We start from the raw sequence: 21,387 nt of genomic DNA, 5'->3' as shown, positions 1-21,387 counted from the left end.
CTGAATACATTTTTTGTCTTTCTTGTCGTTTATATAATCACTTGGAGAGCCACCCATGAACTAAAAAGCTTTTATAGTTTAAGCCTGACATTTTAAAGGACACCAGTGATCTAACGCAGCCGCTCGTTTTAGGAATTTTAGCGACAATACTTCTACATGTTTGTTTGCCCGAATTTATTTGATAAAACAGCCCAAAGACAAGTGATATCAAAGAAAAAATCGCATTTACAAGATCTATCTCGGAAGAGTCGGTACGTGCCTGAAATATCTTGAGATAATGATAACAACGTTGACTGAGGATATATTTGACATTTCACCAACGAAAAAATATTGACCCGGATTAAGAGAGCTTAAGTTTATAGTCTAGTGTTAAGTTGCATGAAAACGGATAAGGTTATGGAGCGGATGTAGTTCTAACTATTACAATATTTCTCCTTTTTGTACTAGCTCTTTGACGTCAAGGGCAAACCGTTGGCGTTGTAAACTTACAAACTTGCTTCTTACTATAAAGGAGAGTTCTTACACAAGTTAAAATTTAATCCCCGTCATTTGACGTTTGTGTGACTCCGATAAACGCCGTAGAGTTCTCGGAAAAGCGGAACTCCAGGACGCGAAAAGGAAAAGCAAATCATTAAACGGTGAGTTTTATGAACATTTCGTAATTCTCTAATTCAGTTTGATTTTGTATAACGGAAGTCGTTCTCATTCTGTTGCAACCAGATTCTGTACGAGCGAACAGAAATGAACTTGATGATCTCGGTAATCGCTTGGTCAAGTTCTGCACGTGTTCTGGATCAAATTCTAACAAGTTTCCGATCATTTTTGTTATATGTCCATACCGTACTCTTAATTTAGTAGAAGAGTCGAAGAATTCCAAATTTGCCTTGAAATTCTCGCCTGGTTAATAATTTTAAAATACACTTTAAGGGAACCCAACAAAATGTTTCTAAATGACATTGTATATTCATTTTCAAGAGGCAAGTACACATAGCCATATTTTTCATCCTCAAAAATTTCCTCTTTACAAAAGTGTTATTAAAAATATGGTTGACTTCGTCAAAGACCGAAGCCTTTGACAGCTGTGTTTATGAGACAAAAAGTGCTCTCTTTGGCTCGCTTTCGTTGGAGGAGTTTCATTTGAAAACAAAAAGAGAGATTTGGGAAAATTCCAAGTTATGTGTTTCGTTCATTTTTTTTTCATCACTCACCATCACATTCCTCAGTCTAAAAGCCTCTCACGTCAAGTCACAAAGTGCGCCGATGAAGCCGTAATTACTTTAATGGCCTGTAGCCGCAACCTTATCATAGAAGGATTTGATTCAAGTCGCTTAAGATTGCTGTAGGCTGAGATAGCAATAGCGTACACGAACAAACATAATTTCTGGACGGCATACTTTCCTGTCCCATTCTCGTTGTTTACATTATAACATCCAATCAAAGCGCGTTTTATACAACCAAACACTCGTGGTGGTGATTAACACGCTGTACATAATGCACTTATCTCCTTCCTAATTTTTAAAACCATCCTTCTAATAAGTGCAGTCCTTTTAATTTCCAAGAATAAATCTTCTTTAGAAACCTTTTCATCCGCCCCACGCCATTCCCTTTGCCCACATCATAGCTGTAACAACAATATCATTGATAATCATTAATTCAGACTGAATATTGTAGGATGTACGGGATAATTATTAAAAGAGGTCTGATACGATATTCTGACCTACAGAGCATAAAATTAACTTTAACTTTAACCAAAATAAAATAACGCCAAATAGGCTCCTGTCAACGACCAACAAAGGATCAAAGGTTGAAAATATCTAGACAGATTGCAAATGATAATATCACAACATTTTGATTGAAATTTTCAAGATACAAATGGCCGAGACATCGTGACGACACGTGATGTCTGCTCCTAGGAGAAGCCAACGGAAGAAGAGTAGAAATTAAGCAAAAGCAGATTGATATATATGGCTCCCAATCACCACAATTCGTCGTAAATTTGAAACTCCTGAAATCTTTGAAAATCTGTGAATTTTTCGTGCCCAAATGAACAGTTTCTAATTCTCTTAATTGCTCCTCACCGTGTCACGATGCGTGATGATCCCCACAGAGATTGGACCTCCATGTGACACTGCTCATAAATTCAAAAGCCCCCGCTCGTTTGTTATCTTCTCCTTCAACTTCCTTTCTTTAAACTTCTTCAATTGCATTACTTAGTTGAAACAGTTGATGTTCTAAACCTTGGATTAAGAGATTGTGGTCACGATTAAAATCACTCATCTTTTATAATGTAAACTATAAGCAAGGCTTTTTGTCGAAAATTTTGAGGAAATAGATAGCATCCTCCTCGTTAACGAAGTGTAACTTAAACATACGCGCTGGCGGCAAAAAATTTTTTTTCGTCTAGTAAAGATTAAAATCTGTTTTTATGAACAGAGCGCAATAAAAGGTCAATTTATATCTTGACGTCATAACCTAGGTAAACTCCGTTTCAGGAAAGTAAATCAAATAACCAATCAAAATAAGCGCATTTATGTAAGTCTCACCACAGTGTCATGTTGTTACTTTCATCAAGTGGCTGACGGGCATACAATCCGCAAAGCCTATCATCACCTTAAATTCTTCCAACACGGCCAAGAGAGTTTTTCGTCAAGATAATCTCGCTGTTATTATATTGACGCACGTTAATGTACTTGATCTTAAAAGCGTATTTTGCCCTCGTTTACATTTTTAAATCTTGTGACGCATCGCGTGTCAGGATGTGTTGTACTTTTATTAATTGTGTCAAGTTTGCGGACCGAACTGACACTTATGGACGGTACCCGACCAAAGCTTTATTGCTCTTTAGTTTAGCAAATGTCAGCCTTGTCACTGCCCAATGGCGCGGCTTGAGAAGGACTTTACTTTTCTTAAAAAAAAAATTATTACTAAAAGCAAATTTAATGGTCTTAGTTAATAGCATAACCACTAATGAGTGGTTTGTGACATTCATTTCAGGATGCTGTGAAGACCCGGAGAGTTACAGATACAGGTCAGCAGCTTAAAGTTTCTCTTCATTTTGTTCATTGCGTTCTTCGATGAAAATAATCACCAGGTCAAAATTGGCGCTTACATTATTGTTTGATGATCTTTTTTGGGGTGTGAAAACATCAGGGATGAAAAATAACTATGAAATCATTCGGTTCGGTAGGCACAGAATACAAAATACCCACACGCCATATCGTGAAATTGTCTCACTGTCACAGAATTCCAAGTTATTTTTTTTTCATATTTGTTATTTTAATCCATTGAAGGAAAAAATTCATTTTATTCTGTATGAGCTTTTGGCAAGCACGTTTGATCGCGATTTACTCAGTTCTCGTAGCAAAGACGAAGCTTAGCGAGTTACATTTCTCTACTAATGAATTCTGTACGTAAGCCATGTGTTATACTTTTTTGTTTTCCGCCCAATACAAGACACATATCAATACTGAAGAGCGGATGGATTCGATCAAAACCTTTACATTTGAACTGCACTATCCATGTGCACTACTTTCTTTAAAAAGAACACCGTTTTCTACGGCAATTTTTTAATAACGACTCATTTTGTTAATTTTGCATTTTATAATAACGGTTGTGGGATTTTTCAATAACCTACGCATCTTATAATATGCATTGCTACATTTTTCAATAATCATCTCGATACGCAATTTGGAACAACACTTTGACGCAAATTGTAATTATCTCAACTTTGCCACTAAAACATACAGCACAGTGCAAAAGTAATGCACACGATCATCATCGATTGTCGCGCTTTGTTACTCTGAGATAATGCCGATATAGTTAAAAAGTTCTAAAAGTTAAGTTTTCTGTTCGTTGAATACAACTGCTTTATACCAAGTAAAAAACAAGTTTTGAAAAAGAAGAGCAGTTTCAAATCGTCATTCCTTCCTACTGACAGAACAATGATATCCCATGCCATAGGAATTACTTCTTCCGATGATTAATTCTAAATCTAAGACATCATTTTGGAGATGTAGTTTTCACGTTGATCAAGCTTTTGACCATTCTTTCCCAATGTTCGCTTTAAGAAAGCTTCAGAATCTCTTTTCTACTGTCCGCGTACAAGAATTGCAAATCAACAATCCATCTAAGTAATTCCGACTCATTTTACGGGCGACAGTGCCTAAGTTTTGTTAAAGGATAGATCAAGTTTCCTCACTTCTATTGCTGACTTGATGTTCTATAGTTTGTTCAGTTGTTTAACGTTCCATCTTCTAAACCATAAGCGACAATAAACCATACTTTAAATTTCTCAGAGAATGTTTAATCATTTACATCCTATATTTCTGAACCATCAAAGTGGATTGCCTTTTTAACTACGTATTTTTTTACATCTTGAGGAATAGATTTCATTAGAATGCTTTGGAGGCTCTATAGCGCTTTTACTCAATGTTGGCACGCGCGCAAGCGTTATTTTTTTCGAAAAATTTTTTTATGTTTTGGCATTTTAAGGTCACTGAAAGCCATCAGAAGGGTGATGACCAAGGTTCGGATTATCGTTTACTTTAGTGAATATTATCAAAATGATTTTCATTATTAAGCTCAGGCTCAACGAAGGGAGGCGCCCGTCAGCGATAATTCGGATTTGCTTTTGATTTTCTTCAATTTGCTTAGGTAAAATCTCACAAAATTTTCACAATTTGTGAAATTTGTCCTGCCTATCATTTTAAAGCCAAAAATTATAGGGGTTACCTAGGTAGTTTCCTTGCTATTTGCAATTTTGTGTTTTCGTCCTCTATCTCAAATTTTGTGTTATGAATTTTTTTTCATCAACAAGCTCTAAGAAGGGCACAGATATGTTTAACGGTCCATTAAATCTTAGGAAATTCCACCGAAGGAAACGTGATGAATCTTACTCGAAAGATCCCTATTTTATTTTGCGCAAAACATTACGTAATGTAATAGAACTTCGTCAAGATCAATATATGAGCATGCGTAAACTTTCGAATCTGTCGCCTTTTGGCAATCTTTCCCACGGTGTTTTCTTTTCGGTTGACCTCTTTTTCAGGGGTAGAAGGCCTATGAATATTACAGGTGCAGTTGCTAGAGACCCTAGATTCCATTACACAAAAACTGTATTGTTTTAAAATGTTTTAACACATCTTTTCAGTTAACAACCATGCGATCGTATCGAGCTTCCATGTTTGTTATGTATGTTTATACTATTAAAGCTCGCGCTATGTGCGTACTCAGTTCTCGAGCGGTCAAAATGGAAGAGGAAAAAATTAAAGCAAAAGGCAAAAACGGAAATTAGTATTTTTCTAAAAGCGCATTGCGAGAAGTTGATCTAAAAATAACAAAGTAGCGTCAACACTCCTCATCAAATTAGACTTTTGGCACGAAAGAAAAGAAAACTCTAAATCAAAAAATTTAACGTTTATTTGTATTACAGAAAGGTGATCAATAGATAGCGGCCGAGTATTGTTTAAACTTTTTTTTTTTCACGTTTCCACACAGCTGTCTCTATGTAAGACGTGGGTTGATTTATCGCTACCGAGTATGAATTAGTTAATACGTTCAAACATTTTCCATTTCACTGACGCTCGATGGGTATTGAAAGCCCGATTTATGCTCAAGTATTTGTGATTTGTTAACGCCTGTCAAAGGGAAGGATCCAGGAAAGATTGTAGCTCTGATCGTACTTACGAAACAGAAGCTTCATGCAATCATACGGGCGAGTTATATCAACGAAAACTATGAATTGGCAATTCGGAATTTTTATTAATTTTTATCAAGTTTAGTTCTGTAGTTCTTTAGTTTGTAATCATACGGGCGAGTTATATCAACGAAAACTATGAATTGGCAATTCGGAATTTTTATTAATTTTTATCAAGTTTAGTTCTTCAAAATAGCTTACGCGGTACGTTTCGTTCGTTTAACCCTTTAACTCCCATGGGTGACCAAGACAGAATTTCTCCTTACAACATCAATACAATATCAACCAGATAAGTGATGAGAATAAAGAAAAATATCAATTGGGGGATGATTAGTTAATCCGATACTAAATTCTCTGAACTAAACTTCTAGGAATTGTTTGGTTGACAGTAAGGAGAATTATAAATTTGATCTGAGAGTAAAAGGGTTAACAGCAGTCTTAACGAACTTGTAAAATTAAAGAGAAAATCTCCTTGTGGCCAACTCCACGCCGTGAAGCATTTTTTGAGGTGAAAACACAGGTAAGAATTTGATCCACGTTCAATTTTTCTTATCGTTTCTGCCACCAGGAGGCAAATTAACTTCCTGTACAAAGGGGGTGCTGCGTCGGTGGGAGAGTATAGCAGGTAATTAAGTGTTAACAACAGAGTTGAAAACGTAAATTGGCCACCGTAAAATGTAAAAAAGCTGACGTTTCGAGCGTCAGTCCTTCGTCAGAGCGATTGGTACTTAAAAGTGCAGTAAATTGATAATTTACCGCACGTCAAAGATATTCTAGCCAAAATTGATTCATTCAGTAATCCTTTTCTTTTTTTAATCCTTTAAAATAAATTTTAAAAAAAATCACAAGCTTGAAATCGCAATGGAACTAGAGCATTCTCCACCGGCTTCCAAACGTTAGCTTTTCTGCGCGCAGGTTTACGGATGCTTTAAGGGATGAAGTAAAACACCTGTAGATCTAACTGCGGTTTGGTGGGTAAGTGGAAAATTTAACAAAGCGTTCTCAGGAAAGTGTAGCTTTGCCAAAGCTGACTGAGTAAGAGTGACGAGGTCTTGCTGTGTCAATGACAACAAAGAAGAAAGATAATGGTAAAACTGGTGGAGTGGTTTTTATCAGCTAAACTACCTGCTGAACATGTGTTAATTCTTCAAATGCGTTTACCTTTGTTTGATATGCACCTAATGACAAAGATACGCGCGCAGGTGCAAAACTTATCGTTTGGCAAAAATGGGCAGACGGCAAATAACCAGAGAGCTCGCGCTCAGAGAGTTTGATACCGGCACAAGTGAGTAATATTGAACAGTTTCCTATTTTGTTTGATATTTTTAATTCTTTATAAACCAAGCACAGAGGATAAGGGCGTATTGCAAAACAGCAGTAGTTCACGTATCTCGCTTTATCTATTAATCAATACTCTCAAATTTCAACTGTACAAGTTCTAGTTCTCTATATCAGGACCAAGCAAAGTGTAGTCAAATCACTACGCTCATGAGTTCCTGCACTGTTATTTGATTTCGAAAAAATAGTTTTGAACAAAGGGCAAAATGAAAGGAAATACTACATGTTTTGTAAACAGTACTCTGCAAATTACGAATTGTAAATTCTTAATTATTGCTCTGTCATATTCAGATTTATGTGATCTTATATTGCAATAATTAAAGTCCGAGGAAAGATAAAAATACAACAATGGGTTTAACTATCGTCTTCTCATTTTCCTGGTCCTAACTCTCCTAAATGTGTACCTGGCGTTTTGTTTTCTCTTAATCTGTTTCAATAAAAAATGTATAAATTTTCAGGACCAAAATGTAAACTAAATCACCAATATTACAATCAGAAAATCAATTTTTTAAAATAAACTTTCCATTCTAACTCAGAAATTAAGAGTAGAAATGAAATAAAAAGGTAATTCGTTTAATAATGGAAAAAAGATATGACAGCGATGGCAGTGAACGACAATAGCAACGTCTTCACAGAAATAAAAAACAAAGATCAGTATAGAATTATACGAAATTGTCATGAAATCATTTATTCAGACATATTTCTTCCTCTGCCTCCTTATGGCTGAGTTCATACGAGTAACATTAGGAGGTTATAAAGGTGATAGTTCAACGCTGACTTTGAAATCAAATTCTGTGGAGAATAACTAGGAACATGGATTATCCCTTTACACCCTAGCATCAGTGTCAATATTCTCCATACTCTTCTCTATACATTTTCTTGGTACTGACAAGGATAATTTGTTTAACAATCAAGAGCTTCTTTAGTTGGTGATCATTTCCTTTATTCTCGTGACCTTTATGTGTGACTCGGAGGTGATATTGTTAGGAGAAATTAGATGCTAATCACTCTTAAAGGTCAAAGGATTAATTAAGCTTACTAATCGCTAGATTCGTAAACAAGAAGCTGTCGATGTTTCCTTTAAATCCGAGTTCTTCCTTAGTAGACAAACAAAGCATATTTTTTTATCCACTTTTCCTATTGTGACGTTTGGAGGGTGTAAAACTTCAAGCTAGTACAAAAACCTCTAAGTTTGCTATTCCCTGTTGTTAACAACCAAAACAAAGGTTTTAATAATTCACTTTGTCTTTTTTTTTTGTGATAATTTGCGTCAGAGAATCTTAGCATCCTTAGCTAATAAATACTGAAAAAATAAGCAAAACAAACCTCAAAATAAAAGAAAGAACGAGAGTTAAGAAACGAGAGTAAAATGCAGAGGTGTCATGTTACGGATTACAGCCATTTCTATAACTGACCGTAAAAGTCAAATTTAAATAAATAACTTCATAAGAAAAGTTCCGACCACTTTAATTTTCTCCTGGTGATTTCTTTTCGTTCGGTTAAGGTTGACAAAACTGTCAGGATTCCATTTAAGGTGGTACAAAAACTTGATCTTACAAAAGCAGCGCGAAGCTTCATTAATGTTTTCCTAAGATGTTCCGTAACCAACAGTAACATCTCTCCTTTGTCCAAATTAAATCGCTGGTGAAGACTGAAAAGCAAATTAAGTGCAGGATCTCCAAGACGCAAAATGATAGGTTGAGCTAAACATGTGCTTGCCCATGAAACACTTACGTTCTTTTAAAACGTTTTTCCACTTACATAACATTTTTCATGTCTTTGGTTGATATTAGATTTAAGACATAAGCTTCAACAGTCAGAAATAAATTTGTAGAAGTGGAAAATCATGTTTTGTTTTATTGTCATTGGTAAAAGTGACTTAGTTCACAATTTTAAGAACAAATCACCACGACAGACGAGAATTTTACCGCAAGTTTCTCTTCAAATGTACGCAACAAATAGTTTGCACAGACTAACGCAAATAATATTACGCCGAAAAGGGTGAGTTGATTGCAAACATCCTGTGATGAAATATTGTTCAATGAATTTTGAAAGACAGTTTCCGTTTGTCAAAGTTGTTAGCTTCCAAAAACCCGTACATGAATGCATTAAGCCGGTAGTCTCAACTTAAATGTTTATCTGTGACAATTACGATAAATTGAAACTGCGAGGCCACATATTAAATTTAAGATGTAATTTCATTAAGTATTTAGCCTAGGGCATTTGATTTTATTTGTTGCCATCTGAAATGAGGCTGAAGTTAACTGAATCAAACCCTCCTTACCACATACATAAAAAAGCTCCTTTTAAAGTTGAAAACTATTTAAAATGTTCTTTTGCACTTTTAAAGCCGACATTAAGCCCTTAGACTTTTTCTCGCAAATTAGTATTTTCGTCGTTTAGTATTTGCGTTTATTGTCAAGCTTCAAACCAAAACAAGGAGAGATTAATAAATGTTCCGGAAGATCTTCCTCCTGTTAATGACAGAAAATGAGCTAGAATCATGCATGGACTGAGATATCAAGTGCGAGAGAGCAAATAAAATCACTGCACCTTCAGGGTATTTTAGGAGTGGCTGTCGCAAATTTCCAGTTCTCACCTTGTGGTATCACATCTCTCTGTGATAAGGAAGATTAAAATCATTATGGAACTTGAGCTCATATGTATTCTGATATACCTATACTGTTTTTTTTTACCCTGAAAACCTTTTTTTTGTTTGAAAATCCCCTTAATTGTGTTTTACTTGGTTCTTGTATCCTTGAGTTACCAAAGTGGTTAAGCCAACAGAAAACTTAATTTTTTTTCCTAAATGGTATCAGAAGAAAAAAAAAACACTTAATCCATTTTTTGTTTTCTTTTCAACTGCCAAGGTAAGACTATTTGGTAATTAGAAAAGTCTTTTCGACATTTTATTTTGATATGTAATGTGACAGCATTTGCATACACTTTTGACATAACCATTTCCCTGATCTAATTTTGGGCTTCGAGATTAAATTTCATTTTATGGTTTTTTAGGCGAGAGACCGTTTACTGGTAGTTATCATAAAAAAAAAAGAAAAGAAATCGAAAAAACTGAGTTACAAGGTAGGGCTAGTCGTAACTCGAAATCTTATTATTGATATTAGAGGTAACTTAATTGTTGTAAATCCCAACCACTCTTGGTCTGTAACACCGATTGACAATGGACAACATCAGCGCACCTTGCAATAACTTTTATACGATACTGAATTTTCACCGCCCTTTACAGGTAAATACAGGCTGTTCCTCTCACAGATGCTCTAGCTCAAGCTTACAAGAAACGCATTCCCCCAGCTTTTTAGACTAATTTATGAAACTTTGCTGAACAAATATTCGGTTATCAGCGAGAAAACAGTCGGTCAATTTTTGTTCTACCGATTTCTTTTATTTCCTTTCTGGAAAACAAATTATGTCGCAATTTGATGCAAAGTGACCTGAAGTTTCATGCAATCCAGTTCACTACTTTTTCCTGCTATTTAGGCAAATATGGTGGCCATGTTATGCACAACTACTCACTGAGTGTATTATAAAGTTAACAGATTTGGGATTTTTTCTATTACTGTTATACATCCGGCCAATTTTACGCTCACGCAACATTTTGATTCCAATTCCCTTTTCACACTTCTACGAGCAAAAATAGAATTAAAAAAAAAAAGCATCTTTCCCCGTTTAAAGTTTGAATCAATGTCTATTCTAAAATATTTTTTGTAAACATGGCTCAGCCTAAGCACTTCTCGGTGTAAAGCGAGAAAAACAACCTTTAAAAGAATTTATAAATCTGTGGGTGTCTAGACGAATCAGGTTTGCATTTCTGGTGACACCAGCAGAAATAACAACGCTTGCTGTGTTGATTGAAAAAATAATGCCGCATATTAACATGAACATTCTTCGTGTTAAAAAGGCCTAAAGCTCTCAGTGAGACAAAATTTTAACGAGTATACACAGCAAAACATCGGTTAAAAAAATTACTCAAAGGTTTTGCTTAACATTGGGGCAAAATACAAAACTAAACTTCTTGTCGTGTCCTTTCAGCTGTTTGTACACTGAATTGAAAGTATTCAAATTTACTTAGTTAAGGAATTTTTTTCTATGGTTTTGATTCTGAGGATTAGAGGAAAACCGAGCAAAATAAAATTAATCTATTTGGTGTCCCCGTAAACTTTACATTTGAAAACTTCACTCCTCAGAGGGGCTAAAATTCAAAGGAAAAGATACATGCTTTTCCAATGTTTAGATACTGTTACATTTGATTTGAAAAATTAGAACCTTCCATGCATCGAAAACAAAGCAAGTTCTTCAAAGAGGGAACCTAACGTTGACTCACGAGTGTGCAAAAGTTCGATTCCCGTCTTAAAAAAAAAAAAAAATGAAAAAATGGAGAAGGAGATGGAAAAATAAATGTACCCAACCATAACCATAAACATAACGTGGCATCTCGGCCAAAGTGGTTCTCCGCCGAAGTACAATTGTTAAATTATACATGTGGAAAAAAACGTTATATCTTGTGGAAAGTGAATACACACAGCATGATATTAACCATGGTTTAAAGGTTTCAATAAGAGTCGGTCCCAGGTGGTCTACCGTCTCTCACTGTGGTATGTCTAGCCTTCAGGCAGGATCTCGTGCTTTGGTTTATTGCACAACCGCCCGCCACAGCATCAGTTACCGCTCAGGAAAAAAAAATTTTGAAACCCCAGCCATAGTCCAGTACCGAGTTAAATCAGTGGCCTTCCAGAAATTATCTTAAAAGAGAAAATACATCCCAGCCAAAGGGGTTGACAAACGGTAATCGCTCAGTGGAGTATAAATGTGGAAAGATTTCGTATCTTTCGGGTGGTGAATATACACACCATGACCTCGACTATAGCTCATAACCGAATTAAATCCGTGGTTAAATAACTCCGTCACGAATCATACAAGAAATCTTTGTTGTCGTCAACGCTTTCGCCTAAAATAAGTCGGTTATATCTTCTTATGTCATCCCGGTCATTTTATTAACTTGACATAGATATGATAATACTTCCAAGCTTATTTTAAACATGAATAACTCTGATGTGACTCGAATAGGCGGTCATTGAATATTCAGCCGAAAGGGCTCTAGCTAGAACTGTACTTTCACCTGAGAGGTAATTCATCCCGGTTTATGTTAAAACTGCGAAAAAGTAATCGAACGCATTTGCCTAGGGCTTTTGCCTTTGTAGGCTTAGTTAGTCAAAGGTCGTTCTGCCGCATTGTTCCTATATAGAAGCTGTCATTAATGTACATCTGATTTATCTGTGTCAATTTAAGTCCAAAAAAACAAAAACATATCAGTGTCAATTGATCTCAATAATAATTCCGAATTAGTTTTCCACAGAAATTGAAATCTTAAAAGATTAACTAGTCCTTTCTTTGGGCAGTCACATCTTGCGTACCACGACACCACTCTTTTGTTCAAATTTATTTAGGCTTACAATTATCTGAAAAAATTGAGCCCGTTGTTAGGTCAATACTGAAAAACACAAGCAAACAAAAAAGTGTCGAGTAAATGTGGATATTTTTTTATAACAATAACGATATCACAAAGAAGAGCTGGGCTGTTTTGTTAATGTTGACTTCCATGCAACCATCTTTAATATATCATTCAAACATAAGCCGTCAGCTTTTATGATCACTATCAGGCAAAACATTGAAGAAAAAGATGGTGTTTCCCGCTCGGCAAAACTTTAGACCCTACTCGCTTACGTGAAAAGAGATAAGTTCGGAGAATAAAAACATTACTTGCTCTTATTGTCTTGTTTTCGCATTCTGCAACCTATTTACACAAAATTACATTTGATTGTTTGCGTCATTGAGGGGAAACCGCTTTGCGGGTGCCACAAAACCAAGTCTTCGTTAATTGGCGCACACTACTCTCTGGAGATTTCCTAAGTAAGGAATTAACGCATGCAATAATAGATTTCTTAAAATTATTATGCACAGTTATCCAATTTAAGTGTTGTGTGCATCAGCTTTTTTGTTTTTGAGCACTTTTTCATATGAACGCGGCTCACTCCTATGACAGTTATCTTATCCTAATGGATCGCACTGAGATGAGCGCAAAGCGCAGCCAATGACCTTTTTTTGCGCTAAAAAGATGAACGTTATTTTGCAAATTTTGATTTAGACCAGTTGCCACACTTCATCTTGCGATCGCTAAGTTCTTAAACGACTTGGATCGGTCGCCTGAACTCAAGTGGTTAAAGAGGCTCGTGACGTGATTTGGACACGAATAGAGCATAAGGAGCAAAGGTAAAGTCAGTCAAGAGCAGCATCTTTCAGTAAATTTCCCAATGAAGAGATAGGCTTCAAAAAGTGAACTGTTAATCCTTACGTCGGCGGTTATGGTAATTCTTTCACTAAGACGCTTACGTCGCTAAACCACCGGTATGAACCTTTCATATGGGTCAGAGCTCAATAATACAAGTGTTTTACCCTTTTCAAATTCCTCAGTTTCATTCAAGAGCCCTTTTCTCATAATTCATCATAACTCAAACCTTCATACGATAAGGTTGTAAAAAACTGAATAGCATGTGGTCTGTCATATATTGAATACGTTAATATGGGTAGTAGTGTAGAACTCTCTTCTTATAGAAATTATCCAGTTCGAGCTGCAGTGTACTTAATGCCTTAAATATGAAAATGTGAACCAACATCGTTTTCTTAATATGTTTCTGTAAGGTGAATGTAAACTCCGTTTCAAAAGTGTGTTAAAATTGCCACAGTCACTTGAAAGTTCAGAAAAACATCGTAGTCCTTCTTAGGAAACAATTTTAATTTACAATTACCCTTTCTCTCGCTAAATTTTTACATAGTAAGAGTCTGCCGAATTTAAGAAATATCCTATTGTTAGCATAACATGTTAGGATAACATGTGAGGATGACAGTTTGTCAAATTCACTTTCCCTACAAAAGGCATGATGATTTTTTGTTGTATCACCTTTTGCAAGTTCTATTTGCAACTTCGTAAACACGATTCGAAAGAACGTAGGGTAAAAACGAAATAAAAGCATTCAAAACAGGTTTCCCTAGTTTCCGACTCCCCATCAAGAAAAACAGAAATATACTCGGTAGATTCTCGTTTAGTGTGCGGTTCACAACATTGCTATATCATATATTCCTATACTGGCAAATAATGATAAAAGCTGTTGTCAACACCAATTATAAACTTAACTAGAGGTGGAAAACAATTTTTTTTCATAACGATCGTGTTCCTAAAAAAAAAAGCAGTAACTTGTGCTCGTTGAAGACACAACTAGATCTTTTCCGCCACAGGCAGTTTTCGGCTTTTACAAGGGAGACTACATAGAAATGGAAGTTTATTGATAAATGCAATAACTTAACGACAAAGAAAAATCTAGTAATGACGTATTTATTTATATTGTTCTCCGCCGCCCACAAACATTCGCCCTAGGTAACAAAGAACATCTTGCTAGGGACAAAGGCTTATTTACATTATAAAATCGTCACCGTTTTCTTTGTAATTGCGCAAAATTTCATTCTGACAATAGGCGCATTATAAACCGCAGTTAAAAATGCGCCGCTTCTTCCTCCCCCCTCCCCCCCGGCTCTAAAGCTCCTAACAGCAGCACTATACACCATCTACGCAATAGCCTTTCATGGTATCAAGACTAACTTCTTTTATGGCGAAATTGATGCACGTGACATGGTCCTCCTTGCCTTTCATGTTTTGCGAACGCAAAGAAGATGCTAAGTGCTACTTAGCACCTGCAGATTCTTGATTAAGAAAGGTTAAAACATATATTTCCTGACAGAATGCCTATTTGAATCTTTACTTAAAAAAGAAGCTCAGAAATTCTGCCGATGTCCCCGAAATTACCGAACGATTAAAATGCTATAGTGGGTATATTCAACGCCACATTACTTTAATAAGGATTAGTAGCATTTGATATCGATGACATTGTGATATTAGCACCTTTTCTCAGTTTTTTCAGATTCGTAACAAAAAATCCTGATTATGTGGTACTCGTTTTGGTGGCAAGTGTAATCATGTATACAATGCTTTTGAAACGCCCGAAATCCAGTACCAGTTATAACCTTAATTAGAAGTATCCTGCTGAATATAAATATTGTTTCTATGAATAGCGCTCAAAATTCATCAGGTTTGCGCTCCGCTTTCTGCCACAAAAGCTGATACTTGGTTCAATCTCAAGCGGTACCGCTACTGAAAACATAACTAAATCATTTTACCTAAAGAGAGAAAACAACTTCTTTGAATTGAGAAAATTGAACCCAAGACATGATTTTTTGAACAAACAGAATTTTGCAAAAAAGTGTTTACCAAATGTAAAAAAGATGAAATAATAAGAAAAAAAAATCTGCTATTTATACAAGACAGATAGACCAATTGAAATTTATCAATTTCGACTTAATATTCTATATCGTAAACTAGGCTTGAAAGTGGTCACTATTTGCCGATTCGTTCATTAAACAGTCCTTATTTTACTTCATCCCAATGATATGAGTTGAGTTTTCATTTTTTTCAACGTTTTACCCCTGAGTCACGTTGCTTCAAGGACAACAACTGAGAATATTTCTTTGCCAACAAAAGCATCATCACATCTCGGTTCCGTTTGGTTTTAAAACCCTCTCGTTTTTAGATTAAACACCGGACACGATATTGCAATCTTCAGTGACAGTTGCGGCGTACATGTTTACCTTCTATCTTTAATTTTTTTCATATTGAGCGCGTTAAAAACAATAAAACGTTTTAAGCGAAGTGCATACGAATATTAAGGATTGTTGTGCCAACGTGGCAAGACCGCTGATGGGGAATTATGTCTTGGATGAATGCAGCTCAAGGTGCCAAAGACTACTTCCTCTATACTTGTAACAAATTTGTAATTTGAATACGTGGTCACATACTTGCTAAAGGTTAATTTCCTGTTAGTGTAACGACATCGCACATTGTTTTCTTTCTTGTTTGCAGATTTGTCAGTCAGAGAGAAACAGAGCACGACACAGTTTATTATCCACGCTCGTCGAGGCTTCTAATTGCGGAGTTGAGAAATTAGAGAGTTTCAGCTGGGCGATCGTTTTTCCGAGAAAAGCTTGAAAATACTACATCAGGTTAGTTGTGAAATCAAATTCAAACCTGTGGTAATGTAAGTTGAAGTTAGATGGCCCTTCGTGCCACTTAAGAAGATGTGCTTCTCGCAGATATCTACTCACACCGAACGGTGTAGGTAATTGGGCACACGATGACCGCGAAATCAGGATTAAAAATCTCGATTGTGATTTTATTTTTGTACAAAAACATTTCTCAAGGCGAAAGTTTCGTGAGGTTTTATCTGTGGGAGTTTTATCAGTTAGACAAACTTTAAAGTACAAAATGTAAACAAAAAACCTGTCTACCAGCAAAGCTGCAAAACCAGATTAATCTGCACCGACCTTTAGTTTGATCGGCCGGATTTGTAACAATACTCTAAGCGATGTCATATTTTAGACTTCACTTGCGTCCTAACACTTCAGCTCTAATCTCACACCTCACAAAGAGCCTCTTGCTTACCCACTTTTGGAAATGGTTGTGTTATTTCGTCAATGTTGGAGTTAACATACCGAATTCTCTTCGTCTTACAATGCCAAAATTGCATTCCCGAAAACTACCTAGTTGGAGTATTTTGTAGTCAATTTGACATTGCAATCCGGTGTTATTTCGAAGTATAAATCAATTCTTTAACAGTAAAGAGCTTTAAACGCCACTGCCACCTAAAAAACGGTCGAAGGGAAGATTACCCAAAGAGGAGAAATAATCTCTACAAAGGAGGCAGCGTGCGATTTTTTTTCACCATTTCAAAAAAGGGATGATTCGTGCTGCGGCAAACATGTTAGAGAATCAAAGGAGATCAATCTGTTTATATAGTAAATCAAATACATCCTGTGCAACAAATTGATACAAGAACAAACAAATCAGGTCAGAACAAAACTTGTTAAAGAGGTTCTTTCCTTTTTTTTGGTTCGTTATTGGCATTTCTTTTGCCTTGTCTAGTAATTCTGGTTCAAACTGTCACGCTAGGAAACATTCTGTTTTCCGGTTTTCGACAACTGTTCTTCAGCAACAGGGTTTTGTTTTATTTTTCTTTTCTTGTTACTACAGGGAAGGAAAGCATCCAAAAAGAACCAGTGTCAACTGAATAAATAATCTCCATATACTTCCGATAAAGATCTAAAAATGCCGAATTTTAAACCGCAACGATAGAATAATTTGAACTAAAAAGAGGGCACCCTGACTTGCAAACCTCTAATCACTGCATGTATGATCATATTCTCTCTCACTGTCTTCTTTGGCTTACAATAGGTCAAGCAAAATATTTTCCCATCGCTCATTTCACAACAATTGCAAATAATACAACAATAAGGGTTGTCAGTCGCTCGTGATTTTTCTTTTTTTTTTTACTGTTTGCTCTCATGATGGCTAATGTGTGTTCCGCGCCCGTTGTCACTCACTTCTGTCAAACTTGCAGTTCGATTAATTTAGCATTATCAACTAAAAACTTTTTTTTTTATTTCGTTAATTTTTGCATCACTGGTCATTGCCTATAGTTTTAACGAGATCATATATTAAAGCTAATTCCTCCCTAGGATTACACAAATTATTTTTAATCACTTTGACTGACAGAGGTATCTTTGCTCTGGACATTTCAAGAGCTATTCTGCAAATAAACTTTCTTTAAGGGTTACCCGTTTTATACCTTTGTGAGCAATGTGTCGCGCTGTGCTAAGAGGAAAGTTTCATTTTGTTCAATTATGAATTGCGTTTACCGTGAATTGTTTCCGTGCGCAGGGACTTAACAACAAAGGCGCGAAACATAGAGGACCGAAGCTACCTGTACCAGCATCTAATTTCTCCTTAAAGTAATGCTGCTGAATGATTCACTAAGATTATGAGAACAAAGGAAATGATCGCCAACCTAAGAAACTTTAATGGTTAAACGAATTCTCATTACCAGCACTAAAAGAAATGTACAGAGAAGAACAAGGAGAAAATAGTTACTGATGTTAGGGTGTAAAGGGCTAAGAAATACCTTCCTCTTCCTCTTGTTGTTATTCGCGTCACTCTACCTGCCTTATGATAATTATTATAAGAACAATGATGATGATAAAAATAATAATGATAATAACAATTGTAATAAAGGAAATACAGCTTTATGAAAATCAAAATTCTACCTACATAATACATTGCTCAAAATGATCTTTTTGACATAATGTAATGTTATTTATAAATATAAAAAACTATATCATTTTTGTGTTATCTCTGTACACCCTGAACTTAAAAAAGGCAAAAAGATAAAATACTCCATTCAAAAAAAAGAATGACTTATTTACAAATAGAAAAAGCTAGACTCGTAATGTCTCTATACAATATGTAATTCGTATTAGACATTCCCTGTTTCTGACTTTATGGTATTTAACAAAAGTAAAGAACAGATTCAAGTTATTTAAACAACGTTCCAAAGCCAAAATCAAATATGACATCAAGAAATTGCAGAAGTATTGAGCAAAAGCTTTTGCCTCATTTCCAACCAATTTAATTTCATATGAGCTAAAGCTACTTCTGTCTTTTCATAGTTTCTCTTATGCCTTTTTTGTTTCTTTATTTTTCAATAGTTTGTAGGCTGCGAAACTTCTCCCTCAAAATGAACAACAGTTCCAATGTATCAACGACAAACGGTAAGGATCTCGTAGCTCTATATATGCCGTCCATTCCGTCATTGTTGTCATGCGTTTTGCCTGTTGCTGAGTGATGACTTATTATACAATTGTCGCCATGATGAATTCAAACCGAGCATGAATAATAAGAAGGATCTGCAGGGTCGGGTGGGAGGGGAATGTTTCGCCATTTTAATCTAACACTCATCTATAAACAGTGTAAATAGGGATGGTTGCTTTCACCGCTCTTAATAAGGCGTGCTATTGGTTATATATAATTATGCAATTTGTGTTTTTTTTTTTCTTTTTTGCAGCAACAACCGCCGGTGCTCCACCACAGGGTACTTCTCATGAGTTCAAAATTGGTATAACATGTGCGTATGCAGTTATTTTTACCATCGCTTTCCTTGGAAATTCATTTGGGTTGTACGTTGTGTTAAAGAAGTCTTCCTCTACCAGCGTCACGAACTTGTTTATCGCCAACATGGCCGTTGCAGATCTGATGTTGACGTGTACAATCATGCCGGTTCAGGTGAATTTCATTCATGGGGATGTTTCTTGGATTCCAGGAATATTGGGAAACGTGACTTGCAAGCTGGTGTTCTACTTTATCCCAGTTTCAATAGCGGCAACTGTGTTCACGATGATGTTCATTTCCTTCGATCGATTTTACGCCATATTCTATCCACTGAGAGAGAAGATCTTCCGCAAGCCAAAAATATTGTCGGCCACAATTTGGATTCTATCTTTAGTGCTGATGGTCCCATATCCTATGTTGTACCAAATAGAGTATAGTCCTCAAGTGAACAAGCATTTATGTTTACAAGTGTGGCCATGGCAAGACAAAAACGATGTTACAAATGCTGAAACCTATCGCGTACTTAAGATCTTTCACACTACAATTTTCGTTGTGCTTTACGCATGGCCCCTTACAGTAACCATCGTCATCTACTTCTTAATTTGCCGTAAACTATGGCTTCGAAAGATCCCAGGAAATGTGACAACTACCAATCGCGCTGCGGCTGAAAAATCCAAACGCAAAGTTGTTCGGTTATTAGTCATAATCGTCTTGGTCTTTGCGATCTGCTGGTTCCCAAATTATATTGATCATTACATTTGGTTCGTGCGACCTGAGCTTCGGAACTCGATACCGGAGGAAGCACAGCTAATGTTTTTGTGGCTCGCGCACGCAAACAGTGCAATAAATCCATCACTTTATATTTTGCTGAACAGCAAATTTCGCAAAGAACTTTTCATCACGATGACTTGCTGTCCTCGTTATCGAGTCAGGCTGGCACGCTTTTTGTCGGCTTCGTCACAGAATGAGGAGGAGAACAGTTTTACAACTGGAGGTACCATGTGGAAAATGATGTCGTTTGGTCGAGTAACGGCGTACACGTTGCCGCGTAGTCCCTCAGAGAAGCGGGAAAGAGGGCACACTAACCTGTCTTTGTCATGGATGAGCATCAAAGAAGGCCACTCGTACCCAAATAGTCCACCACCTCAGAACCAGAATCCTAACTCCTCACAGAACACTGGTAAAAGTGGAGAAGACATGCTCCAAGTGAACCGTTTGTCTTAAAAGCTGGTTTATAGATGTTTTCCTTGGTTCACAAGCAAGGATAGTTGTATCTTTGAATGACATGACAAAAAGTCTGCCGGCTTAAATGCGTTGCCATTCCAAAGAGGTGACAGGCCTTAATGGTTGGATTTAAACTTTAATGTGTGAGTCCATCGGATTATTTTGTCCACGGAATTAAAAAAGTTTTCCTCTGCCTTTGGGACAGTCCGAATGACTTGAACTGATCTATCAATAAGACAAGGTTACTCCTAAAACTTCGTCTTTGTTGTAGCGTAGCTGCACGTTACGTACAGAAACAACTAGACATTTTGTTTCCTTTAAATAAGTTGAACATATGTGATGGCTTACAGTTTAATCCTGCGTGAGGGTTGAAACAAATTCTAAATCAATATACTGAAATGTTTATGTAAGTGGGTTGATAACATAAGCTATAAATAAACGTATTATCCAGCATATCATTATAAAATAAACTTACCGTAATAATGTAAAAATATATTAATTGATTTAGTGGACTACATTACACAATACGTTCATGATATTATAATAACGTACATTATGAAGGACAACTATATCGCTTGAAGGATAGGAAGGAATTTAGCTTGGGTAGCTTAATTAAAAATTCTAGCATCAGCTGATGCACATGTGGATCATTAAAATAGCGCTCAACCCACAGGTGGCTGATGAATACTCTCCGCATTTGCAACATTTCTTGATACCGTTCCTTATTGACTGTAAATATGTATAATAAATAAGATCGAAGCTGATCATTTCTCCCTAATATTAATCAAACTTCACATACACCCACGGAAATTACGCAATAAATGGTATCTATAAAACTCTGATCAATATACAATTTGTCAAGGTGAGTGTTGAATCAGTGAAATTAAAGTTGTTACAATCAAAACTGTGATTAAGTTGGTGTACATTGAAATGTTTTTCCAGCTTTTCAAAAAAATGCTAAATTACCTGAGACTTCTAGTCAAATCTCACAATGAAACTATAAGGTCTTTTTTTTCTTTTTAGCTCATTCATGCTGAAAGCAATGAATGACGTATCGTGGTGGAGC

At 36.1% G+C, this 21,387-nt stretch overlaps 1 protein-coding gene across 6 annotated transcripts; it reads left to right on the top strand.

Annotated features, from left to right (window-relative positions):
- The first annotated feature begins 367 nt into the window (after positions 1–367).
- LOC131789295 (prolactin-releasing peptide receptor-like) lies at positions 368–21,204 on the top strand. 6 transcript variants are annotated; one of them, XM_066160356.1, is made up of 6 exons: positions 368–638; positions 2,995–3,028; positions 10,049–10,117; positions 16,020–16,159; positions 18,698–18,760; positions 19,054–21,204. In XM_066160356.1, the coding sequence occupies exons 5-6, from the start codon at positions 18,727–18,729 to the stop codon at positions 20,319–20,321; spliced, it is 1,302 nt and encodes a 433-aa protein (XP_066016453.1). In that variant the 5' UTR covers positions 368–638; positions 2,995–3,028; positions 10,049–10,117; positions 16,020–16,159; positions 18,698–18,726; the 3' UTR covers positions 20,322–21,204. The 6 variants fall into 6 exon arrangements, with proteins under 6 accessions (XP_066016453.1, XP_058962355.2, XP_058962360.2 ...); XM_059106372.2 differs by lacking the exon at positions 10,049–10,117; XM_059106377.2 differs by lacking the exons at positions 368–638; positions 2,995–3,028; positions 10,049–10,117 and adding an exon at positions 6,907–6,980.
- Positions 21,205–21,387: the final 183 nt, after the last annotated feature.

Source organism: Pocillopora verrucosa, chromosome 1 (assembly GCF_036669915.1).
Source record: "Pocillopora verrucosa isolate sample1 chromosome 1, ASM3666991v2, whole genome shotgun sequence".
Lineage (NCBI taxonomy): Eukaryota > Metazoa > Cnidaria > Anthozoa > Scleractinia > Pocilloporidae > Pocillopora > Pocillopora verrucosa.
Note: the sequence above shows the minus strand (reverse complement) of the source record. Positions and strands in the feature narration are given on the sequence as shown.

Coding starts and splice junctions, on each gene's coding strand:
- LOC131789295 (XM_059106372.2), top strand. CDS start 18,727: ATGAACAACAGTTCCAATGTATCAACGACAAACG. Junction 18,761..19,053: donor CAATGTATCAACGACAAACG/GTAAGGATCTCG, acceptor TCTTTTTTGCAG/CAACAACCGCCGGTGCTCCA.